The 24,134-nt window shown below is 42.5% G+C and overlaps 1 protein-coding gene across 1 annotated transcript in view; it reads left to right on the top strand.

The window, feature by feature from the left end:
• insrb (insulin receptor b) overlaps nucleotides 1-24,134 on the top strand; it is an 89,480-nt gene that overhangs the window by 43,245 nt on the left and 22,101 nt on the right. The window contains exons 3-4 of the mRNA XM_037116029.1: nucleotides 17,100-17,308; nucleotides 17,420-17,553. Of these exons, the coding sequence (XP_036971924.1) occupies nucleotides 17,100-17,308; nucleotides 17,420-17,553 (343 nt within the window). The remainder of the gene's footprint in view (nucleotides 1-17,099; nucleotides 17,309-17,419; nucleotides 17,554-24,134) is intronic.

Here is a 24,134-nt window from a genome sequence, read left to right on the forward strand (position 1 = left end):
TTCTCCCATTGTGCTCAAGACATCAACATCAAACTATCCAATGCATTTTAATTTACTCATCCTCTACTGTGCATAAACTACAGGTTATCAACTTATTCAAACACTAAAATGAGATCTGATCTGAGTTTGAAGCTATAAGTGCCACATAAAACTGTGGTTGTGAGCGGGGTGCTGACCCTGAGTCAGATATTCTTTATCGACCCCTTCACAACAGCAGTAAACACCGGTTTGTCTTGGGTTGTTTTGATGATGTGATATTGAATGTAGCTAGCATCACAGAGTTAAACAGATTGTTACCTCAGGGCACGCAGTGTTTCCTACTGAGACAGGAAATCCACATATTGAAAGTGCAGCAGTGACTTTTATGAGAATTAGATTTTGTTATTTATTCCAGTTTTATTAGCAGCAGCAGAGGTACAGCTTTCCATGAGGCACAGGTAGTGTCTGTCAGTTGGTCTCTCTCTCTCTGTTTACATCTGGCTGCTGCATTTCAGTGAAAGCTTTTTTCTCTCTGTGTGCCACACACCCACCCACTCACCCAAGCTGCCTGCCTGCTCGAGGGGCCTCTGCTGACAACACCTGCACCCCCAAGGATAAGCAGGGCCTCCTCAATCCCCCTGACACCCTTCCTAATGTATGTGTTGTGGTCCTTATTCTTTTGTCCCATACCCTAATGTACATGTATTATGTATGTGCAGACATGCATACTCACACATGCACTCATATGGCCACATGCTAAAATCGGGTCCTCTTTTGTGGTTGGCCCTTCTCCTCCAGCAGTCACCCCGCTGTGTAAATCCCTCAGCCGGGATTTGTTTTTCGGTCAGACCTCCAAAGGGACGATGTGTGCCTGTGCCTGGCATGTAGCTGAGGCTGGCTGAGGACATCGCTCACTCTACTTTCTGCCTCAAATGTCCACATTATACCCAAGCTGCAACAGTAAAAACACAATGTGGGTTGCCAGAGGCAGAATGGGTGTATGTAGGAATCAGACGCGAGCATGTGCACTCCCAAAGTTTTTTGTACTATCGAGATGTTAATTTTGACAGTTAATTTTCTTAAAGTTGTATTTTGTTTTTAAATTTTGGACTGTGCACATGAAGGTATCAAGTCAATTATAGACACAAAGCATCAACAAGCACAAGCACTGGACCAAAACACTTCTTGATCGGTCAGTGTTTAGTAAAGCAGGCAGCACTGTGTCATTATGTCCAAAAGGAAGAGATTCTGTGGTTTGTATTTTCGATACATCTGAATTCTTGGAAAAGGTGCGTACACCACGTGCACTGTTGTTTGGTTTGTAAGAAGCAAACATGTTTTGAGGAAGACTTAAGATTTTGTTGTCTTGGGATCTGAATAGTGCATGTTATTCTTTATATTTTATCCTTATGTCAGCTAAAGTATTTAATAGGAGGAGGACTATATGTGCATGAATGATCGGTACAGAGTCTTCAAGTGTATCTTTTCCTTTTCTACCAAAATCACATCTGGATGGGGTTGAGCTTGATGCACCTGTGTGTCTGTTCCATCACTGCAGCACTTAACTTTGCCAGGACAAAGTTTTTTAACTAACAGTCTTTTTGGCTTTTGCTTCTTGTGTGAAACCCAAGATACAATAAAATAAAATCTTGTGAGAAAGCTCGCTTTCTTCTCTCCTGTTCGCCTTGCAGTGAAAAAGCAGCTCCTCCACCTTACTCACAGTCTCAGACTTGGCGGCTTTGCAGACAGAAATTTGCAGTGAAAGACAGAGAAGTGAGAAACTGAGGTTGGCACTAATACACAGTTAAACCTTCCAAGTTATTGTCATATCCTTTTTAAGTGCTAATAGTCAGTCTTTGCAGCTCATGCAGTGTTGGTGTCATCATCAAAATGTTGATATACAGTGAAGTAGTTATGTCTGGTTTTGTTTGTGTCCAAGCACTACTATGTTTGAAAGTCCATCCAGCCATCCATTTTATTCCGCTTACCCTCCGGTCCCCCTTTTTGAATAGAGGGACCACCACCCCGGTCTGCCAGTCCAGAGGCACTGTCCCCGACTGCCACGCGATGCTGCAGAGATGTGTCAGCCAAGACAGCCTCACAGCGTCCAGAGACTTGAGGTACTCAGGGCGGATCTCATCCACCCCCGGTGCTTTGCCACTGAGGAGCTTCCCAATTACCTCAGTGACTTTGGCCTGGGTGATGAATTAATCCACCTCTGAGTCCCCAGCCCTGCTTCCTTTATGAAAAAACGTGTCAGTGGGATTGAGGAGATCCTCGAAGTATTCCTTCCACTGCCCGACGATATCCCCAGTCGAGGTCAACAGCTCCCCACCTCCGCCGTAAACAGTGTTGGTGGAGGGCTGCTTCCCCCTCCTGAGGCGCTGGATGGTTTGCCAGAATTTCCTCAAGGCTGACCGTTCGTCCTCCTTCATGGGTTCCCCGAACTTTTCCTAGATCCGAGTTTTTGCTTCCGTGACCGCCCGTGCCGCAGCACAAAAGTATTGAATGTAATACAGGTGAGAGCACATGATTTATTTGTGGCGGGTCACATGCTGATATTAAGTTGGAACTGCCACACATGTCTCACAGTTTTTTAGCCATTCATCACCCTGGAAATATAAGCAGAAATTATTACCACACTTAATGTTTTGACCATAGCTGTTAAAATGGATACTTTTAATATACTAAAAAATATTTAAAAGATGTGAAGTGTAACTGTCTTGTAAATGCGCTCCCTAATAGCCCTCCTTGGGTAACTGATGTGTCCACTGTTTAATCTTGTTTTTGAGGAGACGCCCCATGAATTCCTGTACCAGGAGAGACAAACAAGCCTGGGGGAGGGGTGTGCGACTGATCAGACTGAGCAAGTGAGGGATAGGAGGACAGAAGCAGAGAGCTCTTTACCCTCGACTGTGAATCCATGCTGATTGGCTGTGTTATTGTGATAATTGTTTCCCTTGTCGCGGCCACGTGGCTGCAGCCTCCACTGTCCCCCTGTCCTTGCTGCGTCGTCCCTTGCGACAGGGCTTTGCTCTGGCTCTCCCTATCAGCTCCTTCCCTACTTCCCTTGCCATTGAGCTTCGCCCTTCTGCCTGGCCCCCTTCCTCCATCCAACGCTCACTTCACTTGTGAATCTGTATCGAAGCATTTGGTTGTGTATCACGCTCTGTTTTCACATGCTGCATCGGTTCAAGACTCCTCCCTCCCTCCCATCTTCACTGTAGGCATGTCAGGGTGCAGTGTTTGAGGGGTGGTAGAAGCATTTGTTTATTGAACATCCAGCTTACTATAGATGCTGATATATGGACAGCGTAGAATTGTACGCTCTTTTTCTTGTGACTTTGAAATATGAATGTACACACAGGGACACACGCACATAGTCTCCTTTCGTTCTCTGCTTGGCATTTAATAGTGTGTGCTTATGGCAAATCTCTTTAGTCTGGCAGTTATTGGAACTAAGATTTTAATTAGGAGAGGTTTTAGTGCTGCACACGCTGCATTAGCATTACAACAGGGGGCATGTTTGAGGGGTGGACTGGCAGGCAGACATTGAGCCATCTTTTTCACTAGTAGACAAATCAATCCTGTCAAATAAGGAGCAGAGATGACAGTGTAACATGTATTGCATGCATACTTCTTCAGCAGACAGGGAGGTGATGTTTTAGTCTTTTTATTGAGGAGCTGGGGAGTCTCACTTCCCATTCACGTTATATGGAACATTATAGTAGCCAGTCTTTTTGAGTAGCTGATCACATGCAACTTATTGCCAGAAATGTTTCCTGATGTTACTGTGAGGTGTTGAGATGATTGATTGAATCATGTCAGCAGCTTTTAAATGGGTCTGGATTAGAATTTGATCAAAATGGAGCCTACTTGGAAACGTTCAGGTCTTTCTTCCACAGCTGCTGAGCAATCCATAAAATGTTGTTTACCTCATTTTACAAGCGAAATATTATTCTCAGCAAGGTTTTTATAATATAACCTGGTTTCAAGGTCTGTTTAACAGCATAGGAACAGTAACCTGGGAATCTGTTAATGGATGTTTTTACTAATAACGTAGGCCATGTTGTAGCTGTATTTTCTCCCACTCACAAATGGCCCTTCTTATGAGCAAAACTGAAAACAGTCCCCTCAAAAAATCTGACAACTCTGGAATAATCACAAAGAGAATTTATTTTCCAAGGCTGCTTTTCAATGAAGGATTTCTCAAATGTTCTTTTGATTCATAAAAGTGTAGACCTGTTCTCCTTAAAACAGAACCCAGTGTTGCATCCAGTCCTTGAGGTTTTCCCACCAACTTTTTACACTCACATTTACAGTCAAAGATGAAAGGAACAGGGGATGTGAGCAGACAGATGGATGACCAAATTGTAGAGCTAACAGAAGCAGAAGCAAGAGATTCTCCCAATTTCCCCCAAATTCCCTTTGACGCACTTGAGCCTGAATCTGAGTTTACACTGTTTTGCTTATGACTAACACTCTCCATAATCAGTCCCTGCACGTCGGCCCTGGAGACCCCTGGCCGGTCTTCTCGGCTGTTTTCCTTGGCCGCTCGCTTCGCTGATGGAAAGACGGGCTCTCAGTGAGGTCAAACAGAGGCTTCAGCAACTTGAAGTGAGGTTATGACTGAGGGATCAATGTGAATAGATAAGCAGCTTCTTAACATTATTTTCCTGGGTTGAAGTTATAATGACCACTGACCCTTAATAACAAAAGCCAGACAATGCAGTCATTTTCATCAGTGTCTGACGATATTGTGTACCTGACATTTACCCTTATATTATGAGAAAAGTTTCTACCAGATCTGTATCAGTTTTTGAGGTGTCTTATTTGAGCAGCAGATGAGTATGTTTTGCCATATTGGAAAGGAAATGAAAGCCAGATAGCAGAGGAACTCTTAGTACAAAGTTATTAATGTTTCAGTGACACCATTTTGCAAGGTCCAGAGCTTAATATATCCATACAACTGTAATTCATAACAATATATCAGGAATACATTTTTTTTCGGGGCTGGCAACTGTAATGTTGTTCTCCAGCCTTGGGGTTGGAGGCCAAGGGGCAGGATGGGAGGGTCGCTTGTCTTTAAAACAAAGGAAAGATGCTGGAACCTCACGTGTCTGCAACATGTGACCTGCATACTGTATTTTTGGTGTTTTGCACATGGGGGGGTATGTGACCCCTTGTGACAAGTCTGTTTCTCCCAGTAATGATGGAGGGTTTCCCTCCTTCCTCACAGAATAAATAGACCTTCCTGAGGCCTTGACAGATATGAATGGAGGGAGGAGACAGGCGGGATGGGAGTACTCCGGATCATCTAATACAAGGAGAAGAGAGAACTTAAAATGGCATCTGGCCGCATTTTGAACGGCCTTGTGTTCTTAACTCTGGGACATGAAACAAAAATAAGGTGGAGGGCCTCAAATTAGATATTTTATTTTTTTAACACCTGTTTTTCTTCCCTGTAGTACATTAGTTTGTCTGTAACAGTGCTGTACTATTAGGTGTTGTTTCTTTCCCTCTTCCCATCAGTCGCTCTACTCTGCGTGCATGAATGCATGTGTGTGTGTGTGTGTGTGTGTTTGAGTGTACAGATGTGTGTTTGTGTGTGCCTGCCTGTGTACCGTAGCTCTGCTTAGTGCTATGCTGTGAATATGAAATAGGGCAGCTAGCATCTGCACTGCAGCCATCCCTCCCTGGCCCCCACACTGTGCCTACTGCTCAGTGCAGCTGGCCAGCCTGCAGAAACACAGGAGCATGGAGCTTGTGCGTGTGTGTCAAAGAGGGTTAAGTTTACCTGTGTTGGTGCCTTTGTTTGTGTGGGTTCATTTCAGTTTAGTTTCTTTTGCTATTGGTTTCTGAGAGACCCTGTGTTTTCCCAATCATAAAAAACCAAGCATCGCTTTAAGTAGGGTTACAATTATATGGTTTCAATTGTTTTTTTTACAATTAATTGAAAAGGAAATGGTCATCATCACATTTCCTCAAGCCTAAATTGACGTCTTCAAATTGCTTCTTTTATCAAACCAACAGTCCAAATCCCAAATACTCTTCATTTACTATTATGAATGAGAAGAAGTGAAGCAGCAAATCCTCACATTTAAGAAGCTGAAACCAGCAATTGTTTGAGATTTTCGATTGAATATTGACTGAACAATTAATCTATTATCAAAATATTAGAGTAATTTTCTTATGTTCAACTGAAGAATTCTTTAAATATATATGATAAAACAAATGTCAAAGCTGTTTGTCTTTTCCATTATTGGACTAATAAAATCTATGAAATTAAATTTAGATTTAAATGAAGCCAGTCTGCTCCCAGTCTGTTCACATACCAATTCAAGACGGACACCTCCAGCATTAAAAGTGTGCAGCATCCCTGGTGATGCCAAGTCCTCGTCCCGGTTGTTGAGGCTAGCTGAACTCAAAGCCCCTGAAACATGAGAGAGCCAGGGAAAAAGTAGAGAACCAGAGGTCGAGTTAGGAGGAGAGGAAAGAGAGAAAGATGCAATAAGGAAAGAGGAGATGCGAAAGAGAATGAGTCCATTACAATCAGCTCTTTGATTAACATTTTCTCAGTGCCATCTGAGGACACAAAGGGCGAGAGCCGTCCGAGTTCTCTCTCCGCCTTTCTCTCCTGCTCTCTGTGGCTAATATAAGGAGATAATGGGCCATTGAGGCAGAAAGGGAAGGCTTAAAAACACCTTAGTCATGACTGGACCGCCACTCAGTGCCACTGATTAAATTACCCAGATGAAGGGGTATTTATCTAAGTACAACTACAATCCATAAAACTGCACTTAGCATTGCCCAGTTAAAGATGTCAAATCACTGTCAGCAGCTCTTAGAAGCTGCCTGTGTTTTTATGTGTGAATGCTGCAGACATTAAAAACGGTATTTAGTGTTGTTTAATTTATTCTGACATTCGATTTCCTCTGTCACATGGTAGAAGCTGGAACTGCAGGATAGTTTTGAGTGGCCAGACCTTTTTGTGTCACTTATTTTTGTTTTGGCCAACTGCTGTGTGAGAAACATATGGATGAATGCATGGTTGAGTGATATATTCAGAAATGATTTTCTTGGACCAGTTTGACAGTAAGGTAGACATGCATTGTCCAGATTGTCCAGAACAAAATGCTTTGGACTGAAGTATTGCCTCTGCAGAAATGAGAATTCCTCATCAAAGACAACTTGAGTCAGCGTAGACACACAGTGTGTGTGTGCGTGTGTGTGTGTGTGTGTGTGTGTGTGTGTGTGAGTGATTCTTCCTCTTGGTGATGTGAAGGAAAATCATGAGGCTGATGATGCAGTTGTCCTGCGCTCTAGATGGATGTTCACCTGCTGCCTCTCTCCATCACCTTGCGGCTGTCACCAAGCTGTCCAGTCAGCAAAACCTGCTGGACCTCTGTGTGTGTATGAGCATGTTTTTGTGCATGTGTGAGTGAGAGAGGAAGACTATATGTTGATCTTTTTTATCTACTTTTGGCTTCCTGTGTGTGTGGGAGAGAGAGAGAGCGAATTTGTGTCGGCTAAAGCAGTGTATGTCTAAGTGTGCGTGTGTGTTCCAGCTTGTCAATATTTGTGCGTGTGTATTTCATGTTTGCGTCTAGATGTCAGAAAAGGTGCAGCCAGCAGCAAAATGCGGATGCTGGTGGCTGTATGACAAAATTAAACATGTGGCTCAGAGGAGGGAAGAAGAAGAAGGATGAGGAGGGTTAAGGAGTAGGGAGGGTGGTAATGACAGATCTTTTGGAGGAGAGAAGAATAAGGGAGCGACCAGCGCTAGGACATATTGATCGTAGCTCCATCTTGAGCGTCTGTAATGAGAATTAGTGGCTGTGGCTCTCTGGAGGAGCAGATTTGTCACCTGGGGAGAGACGACACTACAGCTGCGCTGTGCTGGGTGGGATGGCAGGGGAGAAGAAGGGGTAACGGGCAGGGGAGGGTCAAGAGGAGAAGAGGAGGAGACAACAGATGAGGAGAGGAGAGTGCAAAGCTTAAAGGGACAGAGAGATGGAGGGAGTGTGGCTTTCACGATGAAAAGACAAGACACAAACGATGACAAGAGGGGAATGTAAGAAAACGCCTGTTGGGAGCATGCGGCTAATTACTGCAGACAGTCTATGTCTGGACTCGTCTCCATGGTAACAAGATGGGCCGGCATGGCTGGCCAGCACACAGGAAGACACAGACGAGGAAATCAATGAACAGACAGACAAAAGAGGGTGCAAAACCGTGCTCATTAAGCCTGATTCACCCTTTCATTTTGTTTGTCTACATGTCTGCGTGTTTCCTGTTGACCCCTCATTGAGACTAATCATTTGAAGAGCTGCTGTCGACAGAGGGCTAACCTCACATATAAAATAATTGCTCTTGTGCTGACAGACTTGCTGGATAGAGATCAGAGAAGGTTGTTTGTTGAACCAAATGTTGCTGGTTTGGCTCATAAGAAAGTAAAGACATTAAGTCTGACTTCCCTCAGTGAACAAAATGTCCCTCAGCAGCTACTGTTGAATTGTCCTTAAACAAACTATGAAACCTCTAATCTGATCAAGCTCTTTGGTGGACAACAACAGAAGCAGCCGCAGTAGAAAGTAGGGGTGGGAATCTCTTGGTACCTCACGATTCTGATCCTGAGGTCAACGATTTGATTCTTACCCGATTATCGATGCAACAATTTTTTTTGTGGACATTTTCATGCATGATTTTGATACAATACAATAATATACTTAGTTTTGAGTTTGCTACTCAGTTTGCTAATCACTTCCTACTTTTGTGATGATCATTAAAAAAATCAACAGTAATTATCTTCTTTAATATTTTGTTAAAGAAAATGCTTTTCTTTGTCACAAATAGATCTGACTTTCTATGAACACATAATCCTCCTGTTAGATGCAATGAGCATATCCCTGAGAGAAAAACAGTGTTATGTAACCTATATAAAAATGTTTAAAAAAAGCATTCAATGCAATAACCAGTGCAGCTTGCATTTCAACACATTATGGACCTATGTATCAGCTCTCATAGTAAAACATGCCTACTTACCTACCCACTGTCATCAAAGTGTCTGAAACTTCTGTCTGTTTCACTGTGGAGTGTCGGTATGGCTGTGTCCGTGAAGTAACGCTGAGATGGTATTTTGTATCTTGGCTCTAGAGTGGAAAACCATCTTCCAAAAACCGACGTTCTCCACAACTGAATGTGATCTTAAATCCAATGCAATAACAGTTGCAATGGATTTGGTAATCCGCTTCACTCCCTCAGAGTTCGGTTGATGCCGTGCCACCGCCTGATCAATCTTTCTCTGGCTGGCATCTGCAACAGGTCGCTGCTTCTCTCCCAACTCTGGGTGGTATCGTGCAAGGTGGTTTCTCAAATTAGTTGTGTAGCCTAATTATTTAAGTTGAGTTCCACAAACCTTACAAACTGTGTAGGTCTTGTCAGTTCTCCCCTCGACTTCATTGAACTCAAAATGCTGCCGTACAGTTGCTTTCAAAGAAGTTGGTGCTGGTCTTATAGGCTTGGTGCTGGCCACTGCAGCCATTTTGTCACCGCTCAAACGTGTGTGTTCGTTGCCCATGCGTGTACAGCAGAGAATCATCAGGCGCTTTCTGTAGTGCTCTGCAGCAGGCAAACTAATTTCAGTTTTAATATTCCGATTATTAACTTGTCTGCATCAAGATGTGATTTATCTAGATAGAATCGTGATGCATCGAAAAATCGATAATCGTTCCCACCCCAAGTAGAAAGTGAGTATGGTGGAGGCTGTTGATTGTAACTACATAAAGTAAAGCAAGAGTGAAGTGTTTATTCATTCAACCATAAATGGGTCAAGACACTGACGGTTTATTAACAGGTTTTTCCTTCAGGTGTTAATGGGAGGACAGTTGGCTTGTTATGACGTTGATCCATTTTAAAATGTAACATGACAAAGCGATGAAGTGTGTTGGCAGCAATGAGGAGGATGATTTCATTTTCCAGCTGTTACTAGCGTGAACAGGACAGCTTTCTTTGATGTTGAGAGACTGACAGAAAGCTACTGTTTATGTAGGTGAACAGCTCGACATGTTGAGACAGGTATGTAGATATGTGAAAGGGGTGTGATCGTGTGCATATGTGACAGAGAGGGGAAACTGCTGGATTCTGTCTAGGGATTGGACAATACAAGATTTTAGTGCAGATTAGGATAAAAACACCCAGTAGAATTATCAGGATAATCATCTCATGACTGACTTGAAAATACTAACATACATGATATGGCCTTAAAATGATGTCCTGCTGTTATTGGGCTACATCGCAATACACAATATATATGTTGATATTTTGGAATCCACTTGAAATTAACTTCAGAATTGTGAGGAAGTCAAATATTATCTTTTTTACTGTGTATCTCAGTGTTAACATTGAGAAAATATTGTAAGGATTACTATTGCTTTTTGAAAATATCAACACAAAAGGATTTTTGATACAATTATGTGGATATAATGAAAAGTAAGTGGATAAATGCAAGTGTTAGAACAATAAGGGCAGGAAACGACAGCACATATGCAATGTACCGATATCCAAAATCTAAAGCAATACATAGTCTTTGATCATGAGAATGATGTATTGGTATATTGCACAGACCCACTGAATACTGAGGAGACCACAGCATGGACTATGTTGAACTGTGTTTGTGTTTGAGAGAACAACGAGTTCCTGTTGTCTTTCAGCCGATTCCAACCATGAGTAACCCAATTTAGTCTGGGTCATTTCGTCAACAGGACACACACACCGGAACTCTTAAACATCGGAAAGGGTGTTGTCAGGGTGCGCTGCCTTCCCCCTCCCTGGATATTAAATAATTTTTAGGGAAGAGAAGAATTCATACTAACTGAGATTTTTGTGACATTGATGCTTCAATTACATCCTGAACCGAGCTTTGCAAAAACAGTGTACATCCACAGTCACCTGTGCGTGTTGGTGAGTTACTACCTGCAGTATACACTATGGTCAGTAATGCTTGACCTAGTGACATGAAACAAAGCAAAAAACATCTTGGCATTATAAACAATCTGATTAATGAGTGATGAGTCCACGCTGCACAAAGCTAGTCTGCATGAGACCTTGTTGACATCCATAAATTGCTAAACATTTACCATTTCGGAATCAGGCTTCAGTCTGCCAGTCACACACACTCTGTAGAGAGACCACTGAGTGTCATGTCTGTCTTTGTGTTTGTGACAGCTCCTCAGGATTATGTAGTATATAGATAGATCTTAGATAGATCTGATAGAATGGGAGGAGATGTGGGGATACTATTGTCTCTGACTGTCTATCTGTATTTATTACATGGCTCTTCTTAATGCTGTAGAACGCTCCATTCATTTGAATGGGGCTTCCCAACGTTCAGCGGTCAGTTATTTTCGTATAACAGACCGCTTCTAAGCATGTTTGACCATTGTCAAAGAAAGTGGCCTTTTTGCCTCTGATTCACTTATTTCGTATCACTCTGCGCTCTAAAATCTTTGCTCCGCAAGTGGTCCGATCACTTGTCACCCCAGCGTCTTCAGTTGCTAAGCGATGTCAGCTGATCTGTAGTCTACTTCATATCGGAAAAAACGTACTCCTAGACCACTAGTATGGATGAGATTCACATTAACTTTAATATTTTGGGAAATACGGTGATTTTGAGTCTTGGCAAAAGGCTGAGTTGTCGTCACCGGTCAAGCAAAGAAAAAGAGAGGAAAGCAGCGAAGAGGGAGAAGCGAAACAGCATTGGTTTGGCGAACTATATTTCTCTGCTGAAAAACACTATGAACGGTAACAAATAGATTTAAAAAGACACACTGTGAAGTTTTTTTTTGTGTTGACAAGTAGCCGTGTAATAAGCGGGATAATGTATAGAACGGCGGTCATTACCGGGAAAATAAGCCCCTTCAGGACGGATCATCTGGTTCGTCCTGTCGGGCGCGACTGTTTACTTCTCTTTTCATCCTTTTATTACTGTCTGGAAAAAAAAGAGTGCTGCAACACTTTTTTTTTAATGTTTATCTTCTGGATTAATCGTTTAACTGTTTGCTCTATAAAATCTAAGAAAATGTCTAGCAGTGTTTCCCAAAGCACAAGAATTATGTCCTCAAATGTCTACAACCCAAAGATATTCAGTTTAAACACGATGCGGGGTGTTGAAAAGATTGCATTTCTTTCAGAGGTGCATATAAAATCTATGAGAAATACCACTTGTACTGCAGTGAAAGTGTAGTGTAATAACTCACAAAATCATAGTTTTTTTTCTCCAAGTGCTGACAGCTTGCTCTGTATTATACCGACAAAAAAGCTCACATCCATTAAATAAAGTAAAAGGTATGATATCAAATATTTATTTTAAACAGCAGGAGATGAAATGTTAAGACTGTCGAAGACTGTGAACTTTGCAGATTTAACACTAAGGCTAATAATTTCTACTGTGGCACAATGAAAAGGACCCATCTAACTACATACTATTAATTTTATCGGCTATTATTCAACTAAATCACACCATATATTGCCCCCTTTATCCCTTTACTACTATTCCAACTCTTCACACACCTTCAGCTGCTCCTTCACACAGTCAGTTCGCTGCTGGCCATTTATCAAGCATCAGTATCAGTTCTGGTGTTGGCCACTAGATAAGTCATGAAATTGGTTGGATTTATGATAATGGGAAAGGGCTATTCTGCTCTATATTTAATACAGATAGGCAATGATAGAATTTTAAGTCAAGTCTATCTTTTACGGGTGCAGTATGTAAGAAATTAATGCTAACCATAGCAGTTTGCTATGTAGCTTGTTTAGTCGTGCATCTAGTGGTCCAGACTGAGAGGTCAAGGTGCCAGAGGATTGTTGGTGTTTTCACCGCTAGCACAGGACCTTAAGGTCTGGGGCCAACCCCAACCCAACACAATCAACCTTCTGTTGACACTTTCAGTTTTGTTTTGAATGTTTTCAACTAAAATTCTGTTTAATGTTTCATCTTTAGCGCTCTTTGAGGACTATTTGCTAGATTAAAGTAAAACTTTAGCCCCCATGCCTTTCCTCTTCTCTGCCACCTTTTATCTCGCTCTGTTTTCCCCTCATCCTTCTCCCTCTCCATCTCCTCAGCTTTCCATACCCTGTTCCTCCTCCGTTAGTCTCCTTTTGGCCATCACAGTGACTACAAACAAATCTTTGCCTTACTTTAGTGTGTATTTGTATCTGTCTGTGTGTGCTTATTGGCATGTACATACATTGATGCTTCTGATGACTGTATCGCTCCGCGTTTCCCTCCCAGTAATCAGTGTGTTTTTGTTTACACTCCCCCCATCTCTCTCCTTTACTCTCTCAGGGGCGAATGTCTTACATCAGATCACTTGAAGCATTTATAGCAACGCTTTTGAAGCTTAGGACTCCCACCGTGGCCAAATATAGTAAACGTGAATCCAGCAGCTGTGCGTCTGTGTGTGTAAGAGGGTAGAGGAGTGTGTGCGTGCATGTGTTCTCCTGAGTAAATGGCTCTGGGGTAAAAACGTGTTTGTTATTGTTCCCAGCACTTCGCCTGTAGACAACACTGCCAATTAAAGGGGAGGTTTTATGTGTTAAGAGCAGGAAGTGTTGCCGTGTGTGGCTGCACACTATTGGCTGCCCCGGCTTCTCCCATGTTCCTTCCCTGGGGACTAAACAGGCAGGGCTCTTTACTGCCACAACCAAATGAAAGGTAAACACAACACACCTTTGATCAGGCTCTGCATTTTAAACCCTTACTGGAACGCTCTGTGTGTGCGTGTGTGTGAAGGGAAGCGGTGAGCAAATTACTGAATGACATAGTGAGGTTAGTGTGTGTGTGTGTGTGCGTGTGTGCGTGTGTGTGTGTTCAGCTTAATGAGAGATAAGCTCTCCAGGATGCTACAGCCTGCTCCTCCTCCTCCTCCTCTTGTTGTTGAAGCATGAGTGAAATCATCCCTCCATCCATGCCTCTGTTCCTCCATCCCCCCATCCAGCCAGCATGAAAACAAAACAAGGCGTTGTATGAATGAAAGTGGGAGGGGCGGAGTGGCCTAGAAAGGCAGGCAGGCAGATAGAAAGATAGATAGTGGTGCAGGGCAGGGTGAGGCTGTGGCGGATAGAGAAGAGGACAGCGGAGTAGGAGGAGGAGGAGGGGGATGAATGAATGAGTGAGCTGACTGGAGCATGTTTGGCATTGCAGCTAGCTTGTGTAGCTTGGCACTAGCGTGAGCAGAATGGGGAATAATGCTGCTGCAGTAGTGGTGTTGGGCTGCTGTAGTGCTCACTGCAGTGCTGGGATCAGAGAGGAAAAGTGTAAATACACCGAAGATCAATAAAGAAAATAACCGGACGGTCAAATAAAATGCCTTTGTAGTGCATTATTTATTTTAAAGCTAATCTGCTAACTCCACCTATCTGTTTTCCGCCCATCTTCTGTCTTAAGATCGTCCTAATTCACCAAAAGCAGCAGCAGCAGTAGATTCGTCTTCCCTGGCACGCCGGCTACTTGGCTGCGTCTGCCCCCTGTCTGCCCCAGCAAGGCCAGGGTTAACCCTGGGCGTCTCTCCTCCCCGACATGGAAGAGCCCATTGAATGGCTGCCTCCCCCAGTCAGCAAACACATTGGCTGAAGCTGAGGGTGGATCTGGGGCTGGAGCGGCACTCTGGCATGGATCCTTGGCTCGGAGCGGGATCTGCTGGCTGTCTCAGCTAGCTGTCTCAGCCCTCCCCTCCTCTGTTATGTGATGCCGCGGTCACAGCATGTACACACACAGCAGACAGACGAAAGGGGGGAGGGCTGGAGAAGAGCTATGCGTTTTTCTCTCTGGGTCAGAGACGACTGTGTGCTGTGGTGGGTTTACTAGCTCATAGTAAAAAAAAAAAAAAAAAGCGTAATGGAGTGACCCTTGCATGAACCACCCCAGAAGGTTGGAGATTATGTTTTTTTCGACATTACTCAGTCGCCCTCTCCACGGTTTTGACCCCCAGTCCCTTTTGTCATTGTTCTTTTCTTTAACCTTATTATCTCACCCCTCCTCTACCCCTGCCACAACCCTGTCTGTCCTCTCTGCTTTTACTCAGGCAGCACAATGGACAGCCAGGAAGGGGTGTGGGGGGGGGGGTCCTAGCTGTATCCTTGGCAGTGAGAGCTCATGTTATGTCCTCACAGAGGTGGCATCCTGATGCACTTTAAAGATAACAGTTTGATGCTCTGCTCTAAAGATTCCTTCTTCCTGTTTTTTTGTTTTTTGTTTTTTTTTGGTTTGTTTGTTTGATTTTTTGCTTATAGGTAACCATTACAGTCATCTTTCTTTGGGATTGATTATAGTTTGAATAAATCAAGTATTGTAGGTATATTTTTAAATACTCTACTCTTCATTGTGCTTTATTTTCAGCTATAATGGACACAAATAAGGGTCAAATGTTTGTATGCTTGTTATTTGACCTAGATCTGCTTCTTGCCCCGACACTCTTTGCTTCAGTTAGCACATGATATCAAAGCTGACAGTATAGTGAGAAACATGGTCAGAGACGGTGATTAACACACAGGGTTGGGGACAGTAGACCCAGTCGGAGGTCATTTGTGGCCTACATATTTTGTTGTGTTCTCTAGTGGATTTCAAAGCAAACAGATGGCCTAGATGTTGCAAATTCTGATTGTTTTGGTGTTTTTAGCATGTCTATTGACAGTCACTGCTGGCACAAGAAACTTATGTCAGCTAAAGGTCCAAGTGGCTGATCACTAAATCTCTTATACATGGCTTATTGTGCTTTCCTATCCTTTGTGGACCAGGTCAGTGTGTGCCGTTGGTAAAAAGGTCAACGTCTGGTATCAGGTGAGATCTAATGAGTCTCTCCTGGCCATCAGATAAGGCAATATCCGCCAGTTTATTAGATCATTACAGGGCACAGGTCAAACCTGACTACTAATCCAATCACAATTGACACTCAGGCTCTTTCTCCCAAATGCTGTTCACCAATAGATCCAATGGCATAAAATGTTAAGCCCATTAGCAATTAAGGTTTTTTCCATGGCACTGTGGACTGCTGCTGCTGGCCATCAGTCGTAAATTGTGGACACTCACTCCCTCACGGATGCTAGACGGGCTAGCAGTGGTTGTGCGATTGCATGTTTGCAAGCAAATTACAGCTGATTGTGTTCTTGAATGCAAATTACTGTTTGTGTGATCTTGTGCTTTTGTGCAAATTAAGTTGAAATGGTCAGCCAACATCTTGGGTCAGCAGTGATATTTTAGTATAACATAACCACAGAATACAGAGAGAAGGTCATGTAATTGTAGCCTATATTCCACTTGTTGATACAACAGTGCTTTACGAGTGCAGCATGTTTGGCAAGACAGTGTCATGATTTGATGAGTGCTGATGTATTGACATGGGAGGAAAAATTACTGATGTTATAACAGAGTCGTCAATCTGTCTTCCAATTTGGCAATCGATTGTGTTTCTGTGCTTTGTCATTTTTTTGATCTTTTTGCGAGGGTCAAAAGTTTGTCAGTTATCAGCAGGTTTGTATTCCCTCTGCTGGTGGCGCATCATTTCCATATTCTCTTTGAGTGACCGCAGCGACCGCACATTAAAAATGGCAACGAGAACCACACAGCCCAGCTGAGAACACCTGTTTATAGTTCATCTAGCCATGTTCATGTGTGTGTACTTGCACACCAAACATGCATGTGGTTCCCTCACTGCGCTCAGATCAGAGCAAACCACCACTTGGTGGCCATTTTGACCACAGGGTTTTGCTCTCTCCACCCCTTCTTGTTTTAATGTTTTGTGAGCCGTTAAATGCTTGACGGAGCAACTGAGACAGAGAGAAATATCCCTGCCTGCATGCAGCCCTGTGCTGTTTATATTTGTTAGTATTTTTGTTTTTGTTTTACTTTGCTTCTGCAGGCTAGTTGTGCATTTTTGTGAACTTTGGATAAGCCCCACTGCTCTCCCACTCATCTCGTAATGCTATCTTAAAACAAGAAGTGGTTATAAACACAGTCTTAATGGTGATACTAGTGGGGACTGCAATAAAACACGACTATGTCCACATGTATCTAATATAATGCTAACCATCTCTATCCTTTTTCTCCTTCTGCCTTTCCTTAGTGTGCTTGGACAAGTGTAAGCATGGTGCGTGTAGCCTCCAGGGCCAGTGCTGCCATGACCAGTGCCTGGGCGGCTGTTCTGAGCCAGGTAACGCAAGTAGCTGTGTGGCCTGCAGGAACCTCCAGCATGGCAGCACCTGTGTGGAGAAGTGTCCTGCTGGATTCTATGTCTTCAGGGGCTGGCGCTGCGTCAGCTTTGGCTTCTGTCAGGTTAGTGCTAACTGGAATTCTTAAAGTGGATACTTATAATATTTAGCACACATGCAGACACACACTGGTATAAATGTATGTGTTTCATACATGCTTTTCTTGTGAATCCAGGAGCTCCACAACCAGTGTAGGCAGACTAGGAAGTTGGACCAGGACCGGGAGTCAGCCTGCTATGAATACGTCATCCACAACGGTGCCTGTATTCCAGAGTGTCCCTCTGGATACACCACTATCAACTCCACTACGTATGTCTGACTCTCACACACACATATACTCACTCACCTTTAATGCCACCACAAAACACTGCTGTGTTATTGATGGAGGTCATCATTGCAAGATCGTAGATGTGACCATAACCCTGCAATTGTCCCACTGTGAAGTTGATTGTGGTCACTCAACACACTCGATAACATTTGCACACAGGAGATGATGGTGTTGGAAGCTGATCAAACAGAAGGGCAGAAGTTTTGTTTTTTTTTCCCCACTGTGGAAAGTCTCCTGTCCTCTGTGGAAAAGCAGCCGGGCTGCTGGGAACACATGACGTACAGTAGAGATGTTACCCGCCTCTCTGTTTTCCTCACCGTCAAAAGTTTGTTGTTCAAGCGTCATTTTCTGTGAATACCTACAGTTAAGCATTCTGAAAATGCCAGAAATTGCACATAAATATAAAAAAAATCAAAACCAGGATTATGTTGGCTGCCATTTGCCATCTTTTTGCCATAATCACGTGCAGTCATCTAGCAAATTAAAATGTCAATGACCAAAGTGTCTAGTTGGAAGTAGAAGCCAAATAAATAAATTCATTCAGCGTACTTGATAACCCAATGTTGTGTGACCTATTCAATGTTGCCAAGACAACTTAAATATGATTTTACACAAAGTTTTACTTTGCCACTGATATTATTATTATTACGACATTAGGGCACCAGGGATTTTATAAAATATACACAGTGTGTACCGGAGTCCAGCATGTCAAAGACGATTAAGACAAACCCGGGACAGTTGAGAAATGGGGGAAAAAACAAAACAAGTGATGGTGCAACAGATACTGCAGTCAAGGCCAGCAATATCACAGCAAAGTGTCAATCAACCTGCCAGTCACACAGAAATGCATCGTCAGGAACACGTTGCCTAAAAGCATTTTTTTTTCCCAAGGGTAGGGCGCTCCCGGTGTGCACTCTCTCATCTTTTGATCTCACATATTAGTTAAAATATTCTCAACTTTAATGCACAAGTCACTGAGTCAGCGTCCCACATGGCCCAGGTAACCTGCACACACAGCCCAGCTCCATAGGCGCCCACACACACACCATCGGGATGTGAAAAGTTGGACGGAATAGAGAAAATGTTGTGCATGAGGGCAGGTAGCACAAATAACAGTCGATCATATATTGTTGTTTAGATGTAGACTGTATTTGGCTATTTAAAACATATGACTGGTAGTTGTTTTGTTTAGCTGGAATACTCTGTTACAGCCAACCTGGCTAACATAACCTCTTCTCACAACAGATAATGACGAAAATATAAACAGTATATCTTTTTCTCATGTCATGGCAGCATGCCATATGAATAAATGAAAGTGGATAACTCTGTCACTTGATATCAGAATGCTTATGTAAGTTAAATTAAGCGTAGTAGCACCAAATACAAAGTTGCCATAAAGGCATGAGACTATATAATTTCATATGCAAATAGGTCCTCTAATCTAGTGTTCTGTAAATGAGTCCCTGGTGTTTTCATAGCCTCCATCACATTCTGTTCTGTGTGATTACACAGCTGCATCAGTCAAAGCCTCACCGTACTGACATACAAGAACAAATAACTGTCCACAACAGTTTTAACATTATGTCAGATTACATGCATAGATGTCATTCGTTTGAGACAGTTTTGATATTGCAGTAAAAAAATATGCTTGTTCCAGCATTGGGCAATGTTTCTAATCATGCCAAAGTGTTGATTATTTTGACGCATATGAATGTGCACTGGAGTGAAATAATGGGTCTGGGTCACAATGCAGCCTTAATAGCCAATTATTTTCCTATTGAAAGGATTATTTAGTGGGCTCAACTTTACAGTCTGTCTGGGACCTGTTTACTTAGTCTGGTTGACTGGTTCACATGAGATTATTTCATGTGAAAGAACAGCAAATTAGTAATAAGAATTATTAAATGATACTGGGGATTTGGTGGATGTATTTAAGCCCAGTGAGGGTAACAAGTGTGTGTTCTGTCTGGGACATGTGTAATGAAGAATGTTTTGGGAGTATTTGAAGTTGCAGTTAAGCTCAGTATGTCACACTCTCTGAAAGATCAGAGGTCTGTAAAAGACATTTGCCCTTAAGCACACTGCGCCTCTTATCTTATTACAAATTGCCCCTGATAAAAGTGTCAGCCAGGAGCTGTGAATGTAAAAACAGCCTTAAACAAAACTGTCTGGAAACTCACCTGGTCCTGTTTAGCACACAGCTTTGTCTGCATGTGCAACAAGCGAGGGCATGACCTTATTTAGCATTCTTACTTGTAGTAAACAGGGGCAGAGGAACATCAGCGACTTCCTCATTTAGCGTCAGTGGCTGTTGCTAAATGAGGGGGACATGTATTTGTTTTGAAACAGCTCTTGTTTGCATGCTTTGAAAACACACACGAAGGTTTGGGCAATGAGGATAAAACATGCTTCAGTCAAGAGTGTAATACTCCTGTTCTCTGTTTGAGGCAAGGCAAAACTGACAAAAGCATACAAAGAAGTGAATAGCTTACTAAAAATAACAATTGTGCTAAAGCGTTTAATAATTTTTGAGCCACTAATCCAATCCAGATGCTTTAAAAACTCATGTAAAGCAGTTTCTCAGCATTTGGGACTTGTAGTGAACATGATTACGCAATCCTGTTCTGCTGCATTGATTCATCAAGGATGTAGTTTCTTCCTCTTAGCCAATGAGCAAGGTTTGTAGCCAATTTGTGCTGAAGATGTCTGCATTGCTCGAAGCCACTCAAGTTTTTTCCAGGTGCAGGCTGAGGGAACTGTCCAGATAGAGGTGTATGTGTATATATAGATATGTTTATTAGGTAATCAACACAGACTGGCGTGCACAGAGTTTTAGCACACCCAGTGGAAATGGAAAGGACATATCAACCCAACATGACTTTCTCCAAGTAAGAGAGAGAGAGCGATTGCCTTTTCCCTGCACGCTGCCAGCCTGCAGGGATTATCAGGTGCTTAGACAGAAAAGAACATTGCTTTAAGTCTCAGTCATACACCCTGAGGCATATGGCAGAATGGCGTTTATGTGCGTGTTTGTGTATAGATGTATGTGTGCACACACTGTACAATAAACAAGACTTGTTTTTTTTCTCATTTGGGATTCTGTTGCAACATCAGGGACTCTGTGTCTGTTTTGCTGCTACGGTATGGTTCTAACAAGAACAAACGTCATCACAGTGGCTTAGCCTGGCAGAAGCTACACCCAGACACACACACACACACACACACACACACACACACACACACACACACACATCCAGACAGTTGGGCAGACGACACACATTGCATGTATGCATGCACACACACATACCACAAATGAGGACTTAAAGGAGTAGGGCGGTTCCAGAGTAGGCGAAAAGGAGACCCAAAGGTTTGAATGGTTTTATTTTGATGCCAATAAATGTTAATGTAGGTTAGTAAATTTCTCTTCTTGTAGTATCAAGCATATTTAAAGGATAAGTTCAACATGTATCACTCAGCCCCATGCCGATGGAAAGTCAGGTTTTGTAGTGTACAACACAATTTTGGAGCTCCACAACGAAACAGTGTTGCAATATTCTCCTAAACAGCTGTAGATGGGGAAACAACATAAAAATATTTTAAAACAAGTCCACATCTTCGTCAGTTGTTCATGAGAATGCTGTTTTGGTGTGAAGCCCCAGAAATGTTTTGCAGACATGAAAGTTCGACTGACTTTCTTTTGGCATGAGGCTGAGTAGATAAAGACTGAATTTGGATTTTTGGGTGATCTTATCCTTTAGGTGCCTGTAATTTTAATCTGGTTAATTAGTATGTAGTATGTACAATTATTAGTATGAGTAAGAAACCAGATGACACAGTGCGATCAACAGTTTCAGGTAATTGTTAACCGTTTCATAATGAAACATTTTTTTTAATCATGTACACTGTACTGTTCACTTGCATATAATTTCTCTGCGTCTTCTGTCTCTACATACAGGAACTGTACACTCTCTTGACATTTGGCCTTCTCAGACATCCACTGAAAAGAGTTTGCTCATCTTTCTTGGACGCTGTAACAACACAGTAGTACAGCAGTGTATGTTTGTGTGTTAGTGCAGTCTGGTTCCGCCCGGGCCCGAAACCAAACCAGAGCGTCAGCTGCGGCCTCTGTTCTAATGTAGATGGCTCTAGCAGACCCTGGAGCCCCGAGTCATAGAGTTCAGCTGGACAGATAAACACTGTCCCTTTAAGGGCTGCCGTTGGGCCCAGCCTGTCTGCCTGTGTGTCTGTGTTTTTCAGTACAACGGCACCAAAACATTAGCTTTTTCTACTCTGCAACTAGAGCATTACTTTTGAGGAGCTGAATGTACGATTTTCCATGTGGGAGAAAAATAAAGGGACACAAAATATCCTCAAGTTTTTCTTCTCACTGTTGGTTAGGAGAGATCATTACAGTGTGTTTCCACTCAGTCAGAAGTCACAGAGGGGAAACAATGATTTGGCTTCTGATTGATGTGAATTATGAAGAGCTTGATAAGATGGAAACTGGGAGAAGCCAGGTGTGTAATGGGTCATTTGGCTCTTTCAGTGTTGGAAGGAAAAGCCTGACAAGGACCAAAACAGCACCCCCTGGGACTCTGTTTCATGTCACTATGGTGAATGGCGTCTATAGCACGGCCTGGCTGCTAGGGGGGAAAGAAGGGGCATGATTAAGTGTGTGTGTGTGTGTGTGTGTATTTCCTGGAGAGGGGGATTATAATGAGAGTTGCATAAACATAGAATTAAATCAGGGTGAGCTTACAAATGGCAGTTCATGCAGAGCTTGCATGGGTCCCTCAGTGAACAACAGCATCCTTTGTTAGCTGTTCCTGGGTACAGGGGCTTATTTAAAAGGTGCCTGTTAAGGCTGCTGTTTGATATCATTGTCCCCTTTACTTTGAGTTTTTGAAAACCTGATTGGATGCTTTCGAAATCTTTTCCAGTGAGCCAGTGTCATGTATATTTTAAGAAAATGTACAACTTTGCCATAACTTATTTTTTTCAGCAGGATATCACTCTGTAGCATTAGGAGTGGTATGTTTAGGGCTGAGGTAGCTGAACAGTCACATACAAACAGGATTTTATTTTTATGTCTAAGGCAGACCTTTGTGGTTAGGGATGTCTTGGCTGGAAGTGGAATTAAAGAGAGGGATTGTGTTATTTCGAGAAAGCGTTACGTAAAAAAAATAATAATAATAATTTGTGAATGAGGTACCATTTCTCTGAGCGATGTGTACCCGGCTGCTCAATAGACCCGCCTTTTGTGAATTCATTTCCTGAAAGGCAGCACTACCACGGCCTCACTGCCCAGTGTACGCACACGTGTGTGTGTGTGCGAGCGCGCGTGTGTGTGCGTGCGTGTGTGATTACGTGCTCAAGCACATGTCTGCAAGAAGAGGACGCCACTCATCGAGCTGAGGGAGGAGGAGACACAGAGGAATGTGTGCAGCTGATGGTTCAGTCATGTTGTTATTGTTGTCTGTCATTGTGCTCTGTATAGGCTTTAATGCACGTATGTGCAACAGAAGTAATTGAAGTAAAGGATGAGAAAGCCCATGTCCTCTATCCTCCAGTGCTAATACAAATGAAGGAGGCTCAGATGTTGATGAGAGATTGTTTAATCTAATTCCACTCCCGAAAGCCTATGGATTCATTATGGGACATATCAAATTAATTTAAAGGGAATTATACAAATTCACCTCTGAATACATCGGCTCATTCATTACAAGAGTCTGCATGATTGTCTCTCATTTGAGCTGATCGGTTTGAAACAAGGTTAACTTGCTATTGTTGATATTAATGACAACCTATTTGATATTTAGTGAAATAGTTATGAAAATAAAGAACTTACATATTTATTACATTTGCTTTATATATAAGGCAGAAGACAAAACGAGAAACCAGGGTTAAAAAACAAGAATGAGCACATCAACATCTCAAATAGGAAGCCAGATGAAATATAATCAGATTTGGGATATTAATGATCAATCGCAGAAAAGAATTAAACCGATTAAAAATGTCTTAGTCAATAATCAGAGACAGGCACTAAAGCATCAAAGAGGATCTCCCAAAAAACTAATCACAGATTTTTCAGATGTATCTTAAGACAACACAACGTACTGGAATGAGAAAATGTATTTAATTGAAATACATGTCATTTGTCATTTGAAAAATACAAAAGATGTTTGACACAAACTGATATTATGACATTTTAGTTGCCTCACTATGGGTTGGATTTTGTTGTCAGTTGTTGAACAGTGACAAACAGAAGCTCCATAATTAAGAAATAACTTCAAATGTGCATCCCTTAGCAGATAAAATAAAGAAGAAGAAATGTAAAGTTAAATTCCATTGCACAGATTCAGCCTTGTTGTTTCAAAGTGCCATGTCATCCCCCGTCCCAACCCACGCCACACCAGTATGTCACTGAGCATTCCTGCGTCATACCATTCCATCCTGCCTCATTCCATTTCTCATATCTGCACACAGAAACATTCGTGGTATTTTTATTTCTCCTCTCTCAAAAACAAGTTTGTTGTTTGCCTCCACGTAAGGCATTGCTTGG

The sequence above is a fragment of the Acanthopagrus latus genome, chromosome 11 (genome assembly GCF_904848185.1).
Source record: "Acanthopagrus latus isolate v.2019 chromosome 11, fAcaLat1.1, whole genome shotgun sequence".
In the NCBI taxonomy this organism is placed as follows: domain Eukaryota; kingdom Metazoa; phylum Chordata; class Actinopteri; order Spariformes; family Sparidae; genus Acanthopagrus; species Acanthopagrus latus.